Source organism: Ovis canadensis, chromosome 4 (genome assembly GCF_042477335.2).
Source record: "Ovis canadensis isolate MfBH-ARS-UI-01 breed Bighorn chromosome 4, ARS-UI_OviCan_v2, whole genome shotgun sequence".
NCBI lineage: Eukaryota > Metazoa > Chordata > Mammalia > Artiodactyla > Bovidae > Ovis > Ovis canadensis.
Genome location: NC_091248.1, coordinates 65,688,388 through 65,708,277, shown reverse-complemented (window position 1 = coordinate 65,708,277; position 19,890 = coordinate 65,688,388). Strand labels below are relative to the sequence as shown.

Here is a 19,890-nt window from a genome sequence, read left to right as displayed (position 1 = left end):
CTTTTAGAATTGACTGGTTTGATCTCCTTGCAGTCCAAGGGACTCTCAAAAGTCTTCTCCAGCACCACAGTATGACAGCATAAGTTCTTTAGTTCTAAACCTTCTTTATGATTCACTTCTTTCATCTTTACATAACTACCATATGGAAAAACCATAGCTTTGACTATACAGACCTTTATTGACAAGGTGATATCTCTGCTTTTCAATACGCTATCTAGGTTTGTCATGCCTTTCCTTCCAAGGAGCAAGTGTCTGATTTTCATGGTTATAGTCACCACCTGAAGTGATTTTGGGGCCCAAGAAACTAAAATCTGTCACTGCTTCCACTTTTTCCCTTCTATTTGCCATGAAGTGATGGGACCAGATGCCATGATCTTAGGTTTTTGAATGATGAGTTTCAAGCCAACGTTTTCACTCTTCTCTTTCACTCTCATCACAAGGCTCTTTAGTTCCTCTTCACATTCTGCCATTAGAGTGATATTATCTGCATATCTGAGGTTGATATTTCTCCCAAAAATCTTGACTACAGCTTGTGAATCATCCAGCCTGGCATTTCACATGATGTACTCTGCATGTAAGTTAAATAAGCAAGATGGCAATACAGCCTTGATGTACTGCTTTGCCAGTTTGGAACCAGTCTATTGTTCCATATCCAGTTCTAATTGTTGCTTCTTGACCTGCATACAGGTTTGTATGTTGCTTCTTGACCTGCATAAAGGTAAGGTGGTCTAGTACTCCCATCTCTTTAAGAATTTTCCAGAGTTGGTTGTGCTTGTAAGGCTTTAGTATAGTCAATAAAGCAGAAATAGATATTTTTCTGGAATTCCCTTGCTTTCTCTATGATCCAGGGAATGTTTGCAATTTGATCTCTGGTCGCTCTGCCTTTTCTAAACCCAGCTTGTACATTTGGAAGTTCTTGGTTCCCATACTGCTGTAGCCTGGCTTGAAGAGTTTTGAGCATAAGTTTTACTAGCATGTCCCTTTTACCTAAGGTCAGCTGAAAGTGAAAGTCAAAAAGAAAGTGAGGTTGCTCAGTTGTGTCCAACTCTGTGATGCCATGGATTGTAGCCTACCATTGCTTCTCCGTCCGTGTCCAGGCAAGAGTACTGGAGTGAGTTGCCATTTTCTTCTCCAGAGGATTGAACCTGGGTCTCCCCCATTGTAGGCAGATGCTTTACCATTTGAGCCTAGGGAAGTGGGGAAGTGGGCTTCCCTGGTGGCTTAGATGGTAAAGGTCGGCTACCTCCAGCAAATCTAGATGCCTGTCATGGAGGACTCTTCTCAGCTTCCTCTCCCATCCCCTCTATCTAACTTCCTCTCTCACCCCACTGGGGTCTTGAATGCTATACTGCCTACACTCACCCTGTATCCTGAATATTCCCATCCTCTACTAGAACCTCCGTTCCTAAGACATGGCTACACTTACTTGTGCAGCCCATAGTATACTATCCAGTTCCTGTGACAAGGTTTGGAAAATCATATGATTTAGATTTCTTTGAAACAGGTAATTTTTAGTTTAGTGTAACCAGTCCGACCCTACATAAAGTGGTTTATTTGGCCTGAGATGGACTCTGGAATAAAATTCCCCCAGTGATTCTGATTGAGGTAGACTGGCATGAACATTTTCATTGAATGCACCTGACTTTCGTTAGAATCTAAGGTGAGGATATGGGGGGTGGGGTGGTACTTTTGGAACTTTTTAGTTGAATTTTTTAAAATGATGATATCAAAAAATTTTAAACATAGAGATAATTATTAGCTCCCTTAATGACAGAAGGACAATGTTTCTCAAACTTTTATATACATACTAGGCAGCAGCTCCTCCCACCTGGCTAAAATAGATTCTGACTCAGAAGTTTCTGAGTTGAACCTAAGATTCTGCATCTCTAAAATAAAGGGCTTCCCTGATGGCTCAGACAGTATAGCCATCTGCCTGCAATGCGGGATACCCAGGTTCAGTCCCTGGGTTGGGAAGATTCCCAAGAGAAGGAAATGGCAACTCACTCCAGTACTGTTGCCTGGAAAATTCCATGGACTGAGGGGCCTGGTAGGCTACAGTCCATGGGTTTGCAAAGAGTCAGACATGACTGAGCGACTTCACTTCACTTCACAAGAAAGTAACACTATAATGTAAATCAACTCTATACCAATAAAAATTAAAAATAGAAAAACAAAAGCTCCCAGGTGAAGATGCTCTTTTCCTAGCACTATACTTTGAGTAGCAGGGACTTGCAGGGTCATAGAAGAAGAGAAAGACTAGTTAGAAGTTACAGTTGTGAGAAAAGAACTAGGTGGACTTATCATGGCCAAGGAGTCCCTGAGTGAAAGGGACAGGAATCCCACTGAGATTAAATGTGGCTAAGGGTTTGTTTCAAAGTCCCAGTGTTAATGATTAACTTTCTGTGTCTTACTCTGGTACTCTCTCTCAAGACTCTGCTGGAGAGTAGATGACAGTGCATGGAAAGGGCAAAGGTATGGCTAGGAGGGACTCTCAAGATTGCGTGGAGAGATGATCCAATCTCTTTCTGTTAAAAACAATATTATGTGGGTTGGTTAGGCTTTTACAGTACTATTGAACACAAAGTTGCTACACAAGCATTTAGCATTGCATGTGCTTTTAAAGGCAAATTTAGGAATCCAACACCATGTCTCGTAGGATATTGTCTCTGGGGCAAAATGCATCTGTTCTCACATGTGAATCTTTAGAATAAAGTTGATTTATAAATGAGGAATTGTCTGTGATCATGTATTGTACTTACAGCTTAAACTGCATGTTTATTGTTGTTTAGTTACTAAGTCATGTCCGACTCTTTTGGGACTGGTGGCCCAGTTTCCTCATTCTTGCTGTGAGCTTGGGGCCTCTTTATGTCTTCTAGTTAACCAGTATTCAGTGGTGACTCATGAGTCTGATATGGTGATGGTGTACAGTTTCTATGATTCCTTTTAACTTTTAAATTATGTGTCTATCATATGGGGCCTAGAAAAATGGTATTTATTTTAAATTGCAGTGATATTACCATAACTTGATTTGGTAGTTTGATGTTGAACAAATCACAATGCTTGTACTGATGATCAACTTGGGGAAAACCAGGTCATGTTACAACAGTTTTCATTTTGATTTAAGGTTATAAATAAGAGCTGAAGCTCCGTTACCAAACTGGTTTGAATCCTAGTTTTAACCACTTGCTAGCTGTCTGACACTGGACAAATTATTTAGACTGTTTGTCTCAGTTTTTAAAAATTGTAAATGGAGACAATAGCTCCTACTTCATAGAACTATTGTGAAAATTAAAGTTAAGCATGTAGAGTAGATCTTGGTACAAGGAAAGGGCTTCATAAGTGTTACCTATTACTGTATTATTAAATATAGTCTATACCAACCTTTACAAATACTCCTATTAGTTGCATTTACTTATTTTTCTATACTCTAGAAGCAAGTCTTAGAGTACCAATTTCATATTTCTAGAGCATAGAAAAATACCTAGAATCTAACTATTACTTCAGAAGTTAAAATTAATATTTTAACATATCTTCTAGTATCCCATTTTCTGAATTAAGCCTACTCTTGCTACTATATCAGGAAGTCCAGGAACATGTTCTTATAAAACATGAAGAACAAAGCTTAGATTTCTAGTAAAGACATTGCTAGTAATAGTTATTAAATCAATAAACACTCAAAGGAAAATACCAAAAGCAAAACATTTTCAATTAGGCGTTGAATCTATATCAGGGTAGACAGATATTATGATGATACTTTTGAATTCTGTTCTTGTTGTGGTGTACATACATTTTTGCAAAAACTGCATAGTTGGGACAATGGGTAGGTTTTATTTTCTATGTCAAATATGTAAAATTTTGTTTAGCAATTAGTATAAAGTCAAAAATTTCCATCAGACTGTAGTGTATCAAGATAAATAAAAATTTGACACCTTTGTTTACTCTCTCAAATCATAAGCCTTTCCTTTGGTATGTAAGCCAGTACTGTTTGTATTTTATGGTAAAATCTGGGTGTATCCCTGCCTGTGTGTTTACACTTCCATTTTTTTTGTATGTGTGTTTTCTTTTTATCACTTACTATCATAAATTATATACAACTTTCTATCTAAAGTTTATTAATTTTGAATGTTTTTATGATTAAGAAAATGATCAGATAATTATTGATAAACTTGATGCTTATCATTCCAACTTTTTCCCATGAGAGTATATATGCTTAATGAGGGGATGTGAATCATTACTTTAAATAATGTATTATAAATTTATATCTCTTAATGAATTATGAATGCCTTTTCATACCATTAGATACTTTTCTACCAAGTCATTTTAATGCTTAGTGACTCATGTGGCTGTACCATAATTTATCAGTTCCTCATCACTGAATATTTAGATTGCCTCCAATTTTTCACTGTTATAAATAATCTTTCAATGCACATCTCTTTAAAAGCTAAATTTTAGTAGATTTTCCAATTGCCTTCCAGAAAAGATGTATTAATTTACTTTCCTTATACTAAAGTGTGAAAATTCAGTCCTAACAATAGGTCTTATAATTTTAAAAACATTTCCAAACTGTAAGAGTAAAAGAGTGTATTATCATTTTCATTTGAATTATTTTTGTCTCCTAGTGTGTTTAAACAGTTTTTATGGACAGAGGAGCCTGGCAGGTTATAGGCCATGGGGTCTCAAAGAGTCAGACATGACTGTAATGACTTAACATGCACACACATTTATTAAGCATTTATATATATACATGTTTTTGAGGGGTATACATTGCCTTTTAATATTCTTTGTTTATTTTTATTTTCTTATTGCCTTTTGAAAGGCTATTTTCCTTAGCCTGTTATTTGTTTCTAGTGAGTTTTGTTAATTTTTTATTTTCTTAATGATCAGAAGTTTAGTTTTTAAAAATTTGCTGCCCATACCTGTACTTTTTGTTTTAGGTTTGTTTTCTGTCTTTGCATTTGACATTTAAAAAATCGTCTCTACCCAAAGTAGTAAGTGCATATTTCTTTTTTTAAAAAAATTTTCATCTTTTATGTGTAATTATTGAATCCATTTGAATTTATTTGGATGTATGTATGAAATGAAGGTGAAAGTGCTAGTTGCTCAGTTGTGTCTGACTCTTTGTGATTCCGTGGACTGTAGCCTGCCAGGCTCCTCTGTCCATGGAATCCTTCAGGAAAGAATGCTAGAGTGATAGCCGTTCTCTTCTCCAGGGCATCTTTCTGACCCAGGAATTGAACCTGGGACTCCAGCATTGCAGGCAGATTCTTTATTGTCTGAGCCACCAGAGAAGCCCATGTCTGAGATAGAAATCTAATTTTTAAAAAACGAGTATGAGTGTCTCCATCGTTTATTGCACTTTCTGCACTGAAATAAAATGACATTTTATTACATATAAAATTGCTGTCTATACTTGGACCTTTTTTTGAACATTCCAGAGAAATCAGTCTATTTCTTTGTCATTCCGCAAACTATTCAGTTCAGTTCAGTTCAGTCGCTCAGTCGTGTCCGACTCTTTGCGACCCCATGAATCGCAGCACGCCAGGCCTCCCTGTCCATCACCAACTCCCGGAGTTCACTCAGACTCATGTTCATCGAGTCAGTGATGCCATCTAGCCGTCTCATCCTCTGTCGTCCCCTTCTCCTCCTGCCCTCAATCCCTCCCACCATCAGAGTCGTTTCCAATGAGTCAACTCTTCGCATGAGGTGGCCAAAGTACTGGAGTTTCAGCTTTAGCATCATTCCTTCCAAAGAAATCCCAGGGCTGATCTCCTTCAGAATGGACTGGTTGGATCTCCTTGCAGTCTAGAGCTGTATAATATAATTTAATACCCAGTAATGTAGATCTTCTCACACATTATTCTTATTCCCCAAATGTTTTTGGTTAGTCTCTTGTTTTTTTCCAAATGAAATTTTGAATCATTTTATCCATTGATTCAAGTATTTGTTGAATGGATATTCTGTGCTAGGTATGGTGCATGATGTTGGGACTCTCGGAAAAGCTGACAGTCCCTGCTCTAATGGTTCATGCCCAAATATCCACTAGGAATTCTGATGAAGATTGTATTAATCTTATACAATAACTTGAAAGAGAATGTTAGCTTTGTAATATTCATTTTTTCTTTTTAGAAAGTTTACAGTCTCTCCTTTTGTTTAAGACTTTAAAAATATGTCTTAGTAATGTTTTTTAGAATATATTTTAAGATATGTATATATTAATTATTGGTATTTGCAATGTATCATTTATTGTATTGTTACTAGAAATGGGATGCTTACTTAATTATTACTCTTGGTATCTGGGAATCTATTTTCTTATTTTGTATAATTTCTGTTTTCTTATTTCTACATCTCTGGGATTAAGATACATAAAATATCTATAAAGCAAGTTGAGATGATAATGATTTTACTGACTGCACACTATAGAAAACAATGTAACCTTAGAGGTTTTTCAACTGATTCCTCTGGTATTGGAAACAACTATGCTTTGGATTTGCAATTATAATTTTTAAAGTAATCTTGGGATTAATTAATTTAATGTAATTGCAATCATGAACCAAGTTTTCTATTTTCACCTGAACTTTCTTTCCTGGTTTAACTATCCAGCAGACTTTTGTATCTCTAGAAACATCTGACGCTGTCCTAGGTATGCAGATAGAACAAAATGGTTAAAGGATTCAGACTCAACTACAGTTCATTTAAGCTGAGGTCTAGAGGATCCCAGGAGAGACCAGATGTATTTCCCAGGAGGTATTTTCAGGCTTCCTAATTTTTTCTTGGGAGGCTAATCTAAATATATTCCCAGCAGGAAGGTAGTCACTTGTGCTGTTCTCTAACTTGACCCCGCTCTGCCCAGATGGTCTTCTGAAGTCACACTATTCAGACCTGCATCCCTTTGAGTAGAAAACACACATAGCAATGTCAGGATGTGTGCTAGACAATTGTCCAGGGAATCCTCAGCCTCTGCCATGGGATTCCTTGGACTCAGGTCATATAATCTGAGATATTCGCTCGGGGGGGATCTTTAAGATAAGCTTGCTCCACCACTTAGTTTATGAGTGAGGAAAGTGTCAAGAGGAGGGAAGTGACTAAGGTGACACAGAGTGTAGGTAACATGCTGGGATACGAACTTGGATTTCATGACTCTCACATCAGTGTTATTGCCTTGTCATGCTGACTTAAATACTGGTATCAGGCTTCTTCCGTTATCTAAGTGAACTCTTAATTTCATCTTGATTTGTGTCTGATTAAAAATAAAATATTTTATCAAATTTTAAATAAATTTGCATTCTACCTCGTTACATTTAAGCTTCAATTGGCTTGCACTATTTTATATGGTGGCAAATTGGGACTTTTCTTGTGTAATGAAAATAGTCTGGCAACAGGGTTCACACAGCTTTCACAAAGTAAGAATAGAGGACTGTGTTTCTCCCAGTCATTACCAGGATGGTTTTTTAAAGGACTGCACACATAGATTAAGCCTAGGTATCAGTTACCATTGTTTTCCCTTCCAAATAATAAAAGCAGGTGATGCCTGTAAGTGCTTTCATTATAAATATTAGAGAACATGCTGCTTAAAACAGAGCATGGAGAACCATAGGAGGAGGGGTCTGGAGTGCTGATTTTGTCCTTGAATGTTGATGGGTTCCATGTTGCAGTGAAATTTGTTTTGCTGTTGGCAGATGGTCCAATTATTAAAATTTTCTCTACCAAAAATTTTCTGCATTTTTCTTTTCTTTTTTCTGTGAACATTTACCCTTCCAGATTAATGCTACCAATGTCATTGTGGAATAGCCACTGTTCAAAGGATGAATATATTCTCTTTTTGTTTGAGGCAAGGTGACAGCTAATTAATTCAGTCATACAACCTGCAGAATAGGTATCTGAATCAGATTAACAAAGTCTTATTTAAGTTGCAACTGAATTCCAATTCTGCAAATAGTTCTGTTGTGAGGTGACAGGTTATGGAAAAAATATAATGGTGATAACAGTGGCAGGGACTTTAGTTCAGATTACTCAGTAGGAGAAAACTTATGTAAACCCATATATTTCTAACTCTAAAAATTCTATGTACAGCTCAATTACTAAAATATTTCTCTTTTCCCTCAGAATATTCTTTTTTAGCATTCCATAGATAAGAGTCACTCCCTAGAAATATGCATTGTGGTTTTTATCAGTAGTTCTATATTTGATAATAGTGTCTACTAGTCCTGGAAAAAGGAGGAAAGTTATTATGCTAATTATGATACAAGCAGCTGGATTCATGGAAAGTTGTCACACGTCATAGTCTTCTGGCTAAAGTCTTATAATGAACAAGTAATGGCATTTTATCTGGTATGTCTGGTAACGCTCCCAACTTATTCTCTGCTTCATGGCCACACACAGTATATCCAACATGGGTGGCACATATGAGTTCAGTCCTCTTGACTGCAATCAAGAGAGCATTTTAACCAAATGCAAACCTAATATTAATGGAAAAATAAATCAGTATAGATGTGGCATTGACATTTGTCTATGAAAACATAGATATAATATGGAAAAATTCTAGGATAAAATATTGATGTAAAATTAAGTTTGAGGATGAAATAGCGCCACTATAAGCATACTATGAAAATTATATTTGTGGATATATTTATACATGTAGTTTCAAATCTAAGGTTCATGTTGACTGTACATTTTCATAGTTTAAGGAATTATTTTGAAATAAATGATCTATTCTAGAGAAAGTTTGAAATGAATCTATAGAACTTAATAGAAACAGCCAGGGCAGCACTTGCACAGATTTAATAGTTTAGGAATGGGAACAGCCCATCTTCCCCAGCATAGGTAATGGGGCAGTTATCCTGATTTATTCACAGGATGTCATGTAAACAGCACTTATAATAAATGAGGTAGATATACAAGTATCATTGGGACTAGTGTCAGAAACACAACTGTGTTTAAAAAGTTAAAGTTGCAAGCAGCACAATATGATACCATTTACATAAAGCTTACAGCCTCAGAAACAATTCTATATGTTGTAAAAATGAATATACATGTAACAAAAGTACAAAGCATGCCTAAAATGGTACATGCCAACAAGCATTAATTTCTGCACTGATTTACTTTTTAGAAAAAAGGTACTCTTCTGTGTGCATGTGCGCTCAGTTGCTAAGTCCTGTCTCTCTTGCGACTCCAAGGACTGCAGCCCACCAGGCTCCTCTGTCCATGGGATTTCCCAGGCAAGAATACTGGAGTGGGCTGCATTTCCTTCTCCAGGGGATCTTCTCAACGTCTCTTATGCCTCCTGCGTTGGCAGGTGGCTTCTTTACCACTGAGCCACCTGGGAAGATAAATAGACTCTTCAGTAGATATGGCCAACTATTTACCTGGTTTATCTGGGTTAGGTTGTTAGCATGTTTGGTTGTTTATTTTTTTTAGTACCTGTCTGTTTGGTACAATTCAAACATATTAAAATGTGGCTATCTGAGATGAGAGAACTCTAATAGTCCATGTTTGTGATTAGTTTGGAAACTTTTTTAAAAGGTTCGAACCTTTTCTTACATTCAGAAGCTTGGTCTACATAGTTAATTTGAAATGTGGTACTGAATACCAAGTATTGAATGAGTAGCTACACAAAGCCTGTAGTCAGTCAATGATGGCACTGTGGCTTATAGCTTGTGGGGGTGACGTGGTTATAGAAAAGCACTTTACCTATTGAGAAGGAGAGGGCTGATGGGGTTGCGCACTGAGGTTTAGAAAAGACAATGTAGAAAATGGGGGTGAGTGGAGCAAATTATGGGCTGAGGGAGAGTAATGCTAGGCAAAATAGGGGGAGGGGCTGTCTGGTTGAAAATATACATTTGAAATGGACTCAATTAGCATAACATTATTTCCAGGCAAGGTTTAGCCTTAGATCCCCGTTTCTCTAGACCACCATGAAACAGGGATTATGTCTTTTTCTTTTGAAGGCAATTTAGCAAGATGGTTAAGACTTAGACCGTCTGGATTCAAATCCATGTGTTCAAATCTGTTCTTACATATCCAGGCAAAGTGGTAATGATTTGATGAAGAGTTTGATTCAGTGGTTCAGTTGAGGATCAGGTGAAGTGGATTTGGAAACACAACTTTGGTCTTCCCTTGTTAAGTCATCCTGTGCTTCCCTGGTGGCTCAGAGGATAAAGCCTGCAATGCGGGAGACCCGGATTGTATCCCTGGGTTGGGAAGATCCCTGGAGAAGGAAATGGCAACCCACTCCAGTATTCTTGCCTGGAGAATCCCATGGACAGAGGAGCCTGGTGGGCTGCAGTCCAATGGGGTCGCAAAGAGTCGGACACGACTGAGAGACTTCACTTTCTTTTCTTTCTTGTTAACTCATAGACCTTTGAGCCCTTGATGAATTGTTGGAAACTGGCCTGAGGCTGCAATTTTTTGACACACTTCTTCCTTAAAGTCACCACCTATCCCAGACTGGGAAGGATACAACATTGGACTGTAAATAGCACCAGTGCCTTTTTGTTCCTCCCTCCTGTTGCCAGCTCCCCTTTATGTGGTTGTCTCAAGAAGCTGTTTATTCTGGTGTTCATTCTATCACTCAAAGTGCTTTTGAGAGTTCTATTTTGAAATTACGTCAATCACTTGGTCTATTTGGCTTCAATTTTTTCATCTGCACTGTGAAACTAATAATGCCTACTTTGATTCCTGATGTTGTCATAAAAATCAAATGAAAAATATTTTATAAATTGTTAAGTGCAATGTAGATGTTACCAATTAATACACTATTTCAGAAATTGCACCTTTACTTTATGGCTGCTATATACTTTTAGTAAAAAAAAAAAAAAAAAGAAAATACCTCATACATAAATGTTTCCAAATGATTTTTGCTAAAACCTAAATAAGTCTTATTTCATAGTGTAAAGATATTACAAAGGACATCAAGAGTTTCACGTATGGCATGGCCCGCTGTGTAAGCCCATTTTAAATCCTCCTGTAAAGATGAAACTGCTTGTGTTGAAATTGTGAGGACATTTTATGAAAGAAAAATAAAATTTCATTTTTCTGTTTTCCATCTTCTGCAGGAAGTCACCAAAGCAGTCCAGCCTCTCTTACTGGGAAGAATCATAGCTTCCTATGACCCAGATAACAAGGTGGAACGCTCCATTGCCATTTACTTAGGCATAGGCCTATGCCTTCTCTTTATTGTGAGGACGCTGCTCCTGCACCCAGCCATTTTTGGTCTCCATCACATTGGAATGCAGATGAGAATAGCTATGTTTAGTTTGATTTATAAAAAGGTAATACTTCCTTGCACAGTCTTTATGCTACTTGTTAGTAGCATCGTGTTTTAAATGCTACACTAGTACAAGTAAGGGATAAATGCTAAAATCAGTTTTGTAGGGCTGTGAAGTAAATGGCAGCAATAATGAATATTTCTAATTTTTCCTTGATACTTCCCTTCAACTAGTAATTATTGAGTAATTCTGTAAACTGCCTGTATTTTAGACTTCAGTTTTGTTTTTTCCATATCATCAGTTTTTGGAATCCATGGCTCCCTATTGAGATGATTCTTGCTGTGTGCATAAAAGTCATCGATAAAATATCGTCTTATGGTAAAATGCTATGTGTCTTTATGTGCAATAACAAGAATATAGTGTGTAATTGTTATTGAACAACCAAGCAATTGATAATTCTACCTTAACTTGTTATGGGGGCTTCCTCCATAGCTCAGTCAGTTAAGCATCTACCTGCAATGTGGAGACATGGGTTCAGTTCCTGGTTTGGGAAGTACCCGTGAAGAAGGGAATGGCCACCCAATCCAGTATTCTTGCCTGGAGAATCCCATTGACAGAGGAGCCTGGCAGGCTATAGTTCATGGGATCACAAGAGTTGGACATGACTTAGCTCTAATTTTAACTAGTTATGACACAATGATAGTATCCACTGCCTTATTCTGAGTTAGATTTTTGTCATCCTAAGTCTTGGAAATTAAAAATTTTGGAATAACACATACATGGCAACCATAAGAACCTTTTCTACTTTTCCGTATGCATTGTCAAGTCAAAAGCTCAAGTTGCTAAACAATACTTTGGATGGATTCAAATTAAGACTGTCTTACCAGGCCTTCCCTGGTGATCCAGTGGTTAAGATTCTGCACTTCCACTGTGTGGGGCCCGGGTTTGATCCCTGGTTGAGGAACTAAGACCCTGCATGCCATACATCACAGTGGGAAAAAAAAGGACTTTCTTACCTTACAAACACATTTTAAGGTCATCTTAGTGACACAGTGACACGTGCTTTCACCAACCTGATTTATGTGTGACTCTTTGATTTGCCAAGATTAAAGATTTCTTTTTTTTTAATAGATAGTTGTTGGTTATTTTGGTTATTTTCTTTACCCTTCTTCTCTTTCTTCTTCCCCAAATATAAAAACTTTATATATTTGGCTTATAGGAGCTGTGGGCCTGACATTCCCTCTACAAATAACCCATTAACATTTCCATAATATACATGCAAGGTCAGTGGTGTTGTAAAATCTTGATAGTTATATATTAGTGTTTAAAAAGCCCAAGTGAAAAACCAAGTCCACAGTTTAACCAAATCACCCCAGCTGCAATCTCATCAGTTCACAAGTACATTAGGAAAGCATGGGTGATAAATCAATAAAAATCTTATCTCAATCCAGAAATTTTATATAAGTGAATAAATTATTAGGTATCATTTAGAAGATAGAATTTAGACAAGATGCATATCAGAGAAAGTTGAATCCAGTTTAAAAGTATTTATAAAAGCAATTATTATAATGATAACTGATGTTCATGACAAACTTCTAAGTGATTTAGGTATATCATTTCATTTGATCCTCCTCAAAACTCTATATGGTCGAAAATATTATTCCTATTTTATAAATAAAATATTTTGATAAACTAAAGGCCTAAAAAGTATTGAACATTGTGCAAGAACTGCTTCAAAATTTCTAAACTGGAAAAGTCACAATCCTTAAAGTCGTGTCCAACTCCATGGGCCTGCCAGACTCCACTGTCCATGGAATTTTCCAGGCAAGAATACTGAAGTGGGTTGCCATTTCCTATCTAGGGGATCTTCCCAACCCAGGGATCAAACCCACATCTCATGTCTTCTTCATTGGCAGGCAGATTCTTTACCGCTGTGCCACCTGGGCTACCCCCTTGAAGTTAAGGGTTTTCCGATTACTAGAGAACATAAGTACTGAAATAATGTTGCAAGTCAAATTGTGTTACATAGAAAGAGAGACATGAAGCACTGGGTGCTAAAGCGGAAGGGAGGGCAAAGAGTTGTTCAGTTTGTGGATTAGTTCTTATGTTTAGCACAAATACAGCAATATATGTTCCTTCAAACCCAGGACGCATTAATGAAAAGTTGGAAGCTATGTCTGGCCTTTCTGAACATTGTTTATATGTGTTCTTACCTAGTTTGCTTTACCCCTCTAGCCATACCTACTGACCTGCATTGACATCATCATCTAAGAATACAATTGCATCTCCATGCAGCTGTGGTTTGGTCACTAACGTTAACTAGTGCCTTATCTGACCAGTTTCACCCATGTGGCAGGCAGCCACTGATTCTTCCTAGATTATTATAGATTTTGTCATAGAGCATCATCTTCTTTGTTCCAAACTCTGCAACATGATACATTCAAATTAGATTTTAAATAATGAATCTAAATGCAAACTAGGTTGAATTTTGCCTGTGAATTTTGAGAAAGATAACTATATAATGAATAGATATTCACTGAGTATTGTGCACGTACATTCCATGTTAAGCACTATAGAATTCAAGTCGCCTGAGACTGAGTATGTTACTAAATCATGTATCACCTAGCTCAATGGACCCTGCCCCCCACATACTACTCTAACAGCATTTGGAGTTCACTGCTTTATTGTTTCTTCATCTGTGCTTATCTAAACACTATCTATTATTCCACACCATCTTAAATTCTCCCTCAGTGAAATATTTACAGATTTTTATAACCAGATATGTGAACTTGCTCTTAACCACCCTGTTATATTCCACTCCCTTTAACTAGTTTATCATATTTAGTTATATATTTGTTAGGTGTCTTGAGGTAGTAATTTTGTTTAATAACTAATAATAATCCCTGAAACCCTGGATACAGTGATTTGTATCTAAGTGCTCAATACATGTGTGAGAGGGTCAGTTGGAGCAAATGTCAAATGGGTGCTCTTCAGTCAAAGCCAATTCTTATTAAATTTTGTAGGTGAAGTGTGCCTGTGATCTCTCGTAATAATAATTAATTTATCTGCTTAATAATCCTGTTTTGTCTATATGGATGTATTTTTCATTGTAAAATTTAAGAATTTTTTGTTAATGTAATCTTTCAAGCAATTATTAATAATTTTTTAATAATATACTTGTATTGACTTTAACTGTAATTTTATTCAATAGTCACCATAGAGTACATGAAAAATTTAAGGCCAAGATTTTATTTTTAAAAATTTTATTGAATATATTGGCTTATATTATTATGTTAGTTTCAAGAATACAGCAAAGTGATGCAGATATATATATATATCTTTTTTTTCCTGATTCTTTTTCACTATAGGCTATTACAAGATATTGAATATAATTCCCTATGAGACCAAGGTTTTAATCTCAGATTTCACTTGCCTTTAGTTCCATCTGTAATAAAAACAAACAAACAAACAAAAAACAACAAGCAAACCTCTGCAGTATATAAATGAATATTTAAGTACAATATTTTTCCCATTTTGGACTAGAAACAATTGTTAACCCTCTCTAGCTACTGTTAAATAATGTAAGTAGAGGCATGCCATTATAATATTTGTTGTAAAGAGAAATATTTATAAATCTGAGAAGATACTAAATTAGATGAACATAAGATAATTTTATTAGGTTTACTTAAAAAAGGCATGCATAGTTACCCAATTCCTCAGCTGTATTATAACATGCTTATAAACATGTCTACTGCGCAGTAACATCATTTAACTTCCCATTTCCTTTTAGACTTTGAAGCTATCAAGCCGTGTTCTGGATAAAATAAGTATTGGACAACTTGTTAGTCTCCTTTCCAACAACCTGAACAAATTTGATGAAGTATGTACCTACTGATTCACTCTTTCATGCACCTTTGTTATAAATCATACAACCCCAAAGATTTTCTGGGTCAGAAAACTAATGAGTGGTTACATCATAAGCATTCCTAGCTTCCCTATTTCTGAAAACCGAGAAGGCTAAGTTGTGTAGCAGAGTGCCATTTTGGTATCTCACAGAACCAGACAACTCAAGGGCACCTCAGCTGGCTTTTTATTTGGTGTGGTTTTTCAAAATTAAATCCTCATCAGATCTTGTTTCATTTTAATGCTTTAAGTCAGTTATTTACTTTGGCTGAGTATGATACTCTGAAAAATTCTTGTTTAGGGCTGTCTTCTGTCACAATAAAATTCAGGGTCCTTGAGGACAGATTATGTATTTTATACATAATGTATTTGTTTTTGCATTTCTAGTATTTAGCATGCTATCGAACTCTCAGCAGGTGCTAAGCAATTTACTGTGAATTGAGTGTGTATGATGTTTTCTGAGTATTTGGTCGGATAATAGGGGTGTGCAATGGTATAGACTGAAATTCAGCAGAGTCTTGTCTTTCATGTTCTATGTCATGGCTCTTGCTTTAGTCACAGAGGAATAAGTTACTTAAAGAATTCCAGACATGGTACTTAAGATAGCCAATCACCACACATATCCACTGGAAGAAGGCACAGTGACTTGCAGTTAGTTTGGGGGGAAATCCTAGTCTCTGTGGAAGCACATTGCTGTGTGCTCCATATAATGAATACCTAGATTTTAGTGCATTCAGAACCATGATTGTATGAGCTCACTGTGCTTGATTTCTTTCTCCTGTTCTTGATTTTCTCTTTGTTTTGGGGTGGAGGATAACATGTCCATGGTTTTCACTGTGATTTTATTTTTCAGGGACTTGCACTGGCACATTTTGTGTGGATTGCTCCTCTGCAAGTGACACTGCTGATGGGGCTGCTCTGGGACTTGTTGCAGGCCTTCACCTTCTGTGGGCTTGCTTTCCTCGTAGTCCTCGCCCTTCTTCAAGCCGGGTTAGGGAAAATGATGATGAAGTACAGGTAGAAACTCTTTAAATAGTGTGAAACACAGATTGCATTCTTACTAGTTATATGACCTATGTCAAGCTGCTTCTGCCACTGTTTCTGGTTTTTTCATCTTTGAAATGAAATAATCATCTCCCTTAGGCTGTCAGGAGGATAAGGCAGAGTGTATGACATACTAGCCCACCAGAACTTCTCTGTGTACTGAACCATGATTTTCTTACTAGGTGTCACAAAAAGGCATATTTTGATAATGTTATCAGCGGTCCCCAACCATTTTGGCACCAGAGACTGGTTTCGTGGAAGACAATTTTTCCATGGACCGGGGGAGGGTATGGTTTCAGGATGATTCAAACACATTACATTTATTGTGTACTTCATTTCTGTTATTATTGTATCAGCTCCACCTCAGATCATCAGACATTAGATCCCGGAGGTTGGGGACCTTTATATAAATAATACTTTCTATATCAATGGTACATTATTTAGCTTGCCAGTCTATAGAATTTCTTTATAGGTATGTTACCATCCATTTTGGTTTTTTGCACATCAGAGATTTAGGTACAATGGATAAAACAGTTATGTGAATGGGAGGGAAAGCATACATTTTAGGTAAAGTTCATAAGCTTTTTCTACTCTGGTTCATGAATCATCACAGCACAGCCTTAGTGGCTTTTTATTACTGAATGATTCAGTGATACCAATCACTGCTTATGAAAGAGGACTTCTGGAGTTTGCCAGCTAGAGTATGGCTTTTTTGTTCAATCAATGGATTTTTAAATCTACATTAATGGAGGCACTAAGGGAAAAAATAAAGGATCTGAGAATAAAGATAAATTTGTAAATTGCAGAAAAAAGAGAAAGTGTTCAAATTTTGGAGTCAAATAGTTCTTAGTTTGAATCCCACTTTGCACCTTACTAGACATACGACCTGTGTCAAGCTGCTTCAACCTTTGTGTTTCTGTTTTTTTCAGTTTTTAAAATGAAATAATTACCTCCCTCAGAGGATTAGGCGTAGTATATGACATGCATCTAATACATGTGTCTGCACATGGGAGGCATTTACTGATTGATACTTACTATTTTTGTTACTGTGTATTTGATAATAAATAAACATCTGTTTAATAAAAGAAATGTGGCTTTTCTTAAAAGCTTGGACAGTTCTTAGTGGGCAGTTTGACTTATTTTTACTAAGTATTTGATTTGTGGATGAAATAATTTACAGAGATCAGAGAGCTGGGAAGATCAATGAAAGACTGGTGATAACGTCAGAAATGATTGAAAATATCCAATCAGTTAAGGCATACTGCTGGGAAGAAGCAATGGAAAAAATCATTGAAAACCTAAGACAGTAAGTCATTCCAAAAATGTTAATATCAGTTAAATTAGTCAATTAAGGTTTAATATATTTAAAATGAGTATGTCACAGTGGACTTCAGCTCATATTTGAAATTTTTGACAACCAAATAGTTGTGTTAAGTTATATCAATATTCATGTGTTAGTGGTGTAATGTCATTTTCATGGGACTGTCATTTTACATAGGTGAGCTATTTTTGCACTACACAGATATCTTACAAAAGAACTGCCTATTTGCGTTTACAGCTGCTTAATAGACTAAACTAATGATCATGATGCTAGAGACTGAATGAAACCTAAAATAGAACTGCTCGAGTAAAAAAGATACAACTCTGAACCAAATAAATGATTATCTAGTATTACAACTTCCTTAATTTATATGTTATGGCTCATGAAAAGCAAACCAAAAAAAACCCCTTCTGTTTGTTTAAAATATGTTTGTTCTTCCTTTACTTAAGAGCAATGCCAGGGTAATATCTATAAATTGTGTTCTATAAACCCTCCACTTGAAAAATCAAAAGCCGCCACCTGAAGTAGAATCAGTACTTGGCACCCATTTTGATCTCTGGTCTTGTTTTGCCTCAGATAACCTTTCTTTCACTGGTTAGTAAAGATTATAGCCAGCAAAAAATACAGCACAGACTGGGATACTGTTGCTGAGAAAATTTTGGACATGATATAAACCAAGGTATTTCTGTAGCTCTAAGACCATTTTTCTTTAGTCAAGTTCCATGTTCTACAAATTGCAATTTAAAAAAGGGTTCTAGGAGACTCAGTGGGCATAGATCTTCTGTTAAAGGGCAAATAATTTCAGAATGAATTAGCTCATGAGAGTTTCATAGGAAGAAAAGATACTAAAAAGAAGAGTTCCATTTTAGATGATATGAGTATGATTATCAGGGATTCAGGCTGCTGAGTCCAGTAGACAGTGGTAACTGAGCTGCAGGTGTGTGATTGGAACAACAAAAAAGATGCTGAAATGGTAAGTCCTTTGCCATGTAAATAGAAAGAGTAAAAGACTATTTATTGCCCAAACATGATTGGTCACCTGTTTTTATTATGCCTTTCAAGACGAATCCAGGAAAGGAATTATATTTTCTTTCCGGAAACATCCATAAAGATCCTGCTTAGTTGGTTGAAATTTTTCTCTTTAACAACTGAGTTAGCTCTCAAGGGTCACTGATGAACTGGGTAAAAGGCTATGCAGTGCTCCCTGAAAATCTGCTTCTTTACTGCTCTCTGGTAATAAAGCCACTTTCAGTTTTTTTGTAATGATAATAAGATAAAATGTTTTTATGACTCAAAGTGTTTGTGTTGTTATTATGGGGAGTAAGGCAGTGGCAACCCACTCCAGTACTCTTATTTGGAAAATCCTATGGGCAGAGGAGCCTGGCAGGCTGCAGTCCATGGGGTTGCGAAGAGTCGGACATGACTTAGCAGCAGCTTTCTGGGTGATTCTTCTATCAATACATGTTCTTGAGCCTGTTATTCTTTTCTTGTAGTATCATTCCTTCATTTTCCTCAACTGTTGATAATATACAATGATAGTTTGACAAATTTATTAACATTTTGGTAATCAGTGTTTTCTTGCATTAAGAAAATATAAGCCTAGCCAATAGTATTCTTCTTTCAGTTGAAGATTAGAGAGACACGTAAGTTCTAAGTGCAAGTTCCTGTGTTGTCATTTATTGTGGCGACAACTCCACAAGGGAGATGTTACCTTTCTCTTCTGTAGATGTGGATTCTGTAGGAACAGAGGGAAGAGCAACTTGCTTAAGATGGCATAGCTATAACCAGCAGAGCTGAGTCACACCCCAGTTAGATTCCAAAATCATAATCTGCCTTTAATGCCAAATAATTAAAATAGGTAAGCTAAACCACATTAGACTGGGAATCACAATGTAGGTTGGGAGCACTGAACTTCATTTTCTTCATCAGAGTGCTGAGGATTACATTTTTTTTTCAGACTTGAAAAAAAGATTTCATCTGCATTCTACCACTTGAGAATGAGAACTTTTCTGAGTTGTACAAGCATGTGGAACTAGCACCCAAATGCCAGGCACAGCTATCGCTCCCTCCCACCAGCATGCTCTACTTGTCTGTCTCATCTCTGCTCTTTCCCTCACCAGAGCTGAATGGAAGGATCACAAGTGATTCCAGTTTTGACGATCCTGTGAGAGTAGGATGAAAGCTGAAGGAAGCATTGTCCTCTGTTCTTGCCAGCTCTGTACTCCCTTGCTTTCTGCCTGTTGGTGCATTTAAACCTCTTCTGTTTGTGTTGAAAAAACAGTTCACATTTTCAGTTCAGACTAAAAAAAAGTATGATTGCAAATAATTATTCTGAAAGGAGAGAGGGTGGATGCAATATCTATTCTCTTGTAATTTTCCAAGATTTACTGGCAGCAATCTTTTTTAAAAAGCAGATTC

The 19,890-nt window shown here is 36.6% G+C and overlaps 1 protein-coding gene across 1 annotated transcript in view; it reads left to right on the top strand.

The window, feature by feature from the left end:
- Positions 1-19,890, top strand: part of CFTR (CF transmembrane conductance regulator) — a 184,844-nt gene that overhangs the window by 37,383 nt on the left and 127,571 nt on the right. The window contains exons 4-7 of the mRNA XM_069587941.1: positions 11,052-11,267; positions 14,995-15,084; positions 15,961-16,124; positions 17,332-17,457. Coding sequence (XP_069444042.1) covers positions 11,052-11,267; positions 14,995-15,084; positions 15,961-16,124; positions 17,332-17,457 — 596 coding nt within the window. The remainder of the gene's footprint in view (positions 1-11,051; positions 11,268-14,994; positions 15,085-15,960; positions 16,125-17,331; positions 17,458-19,890) is intronic.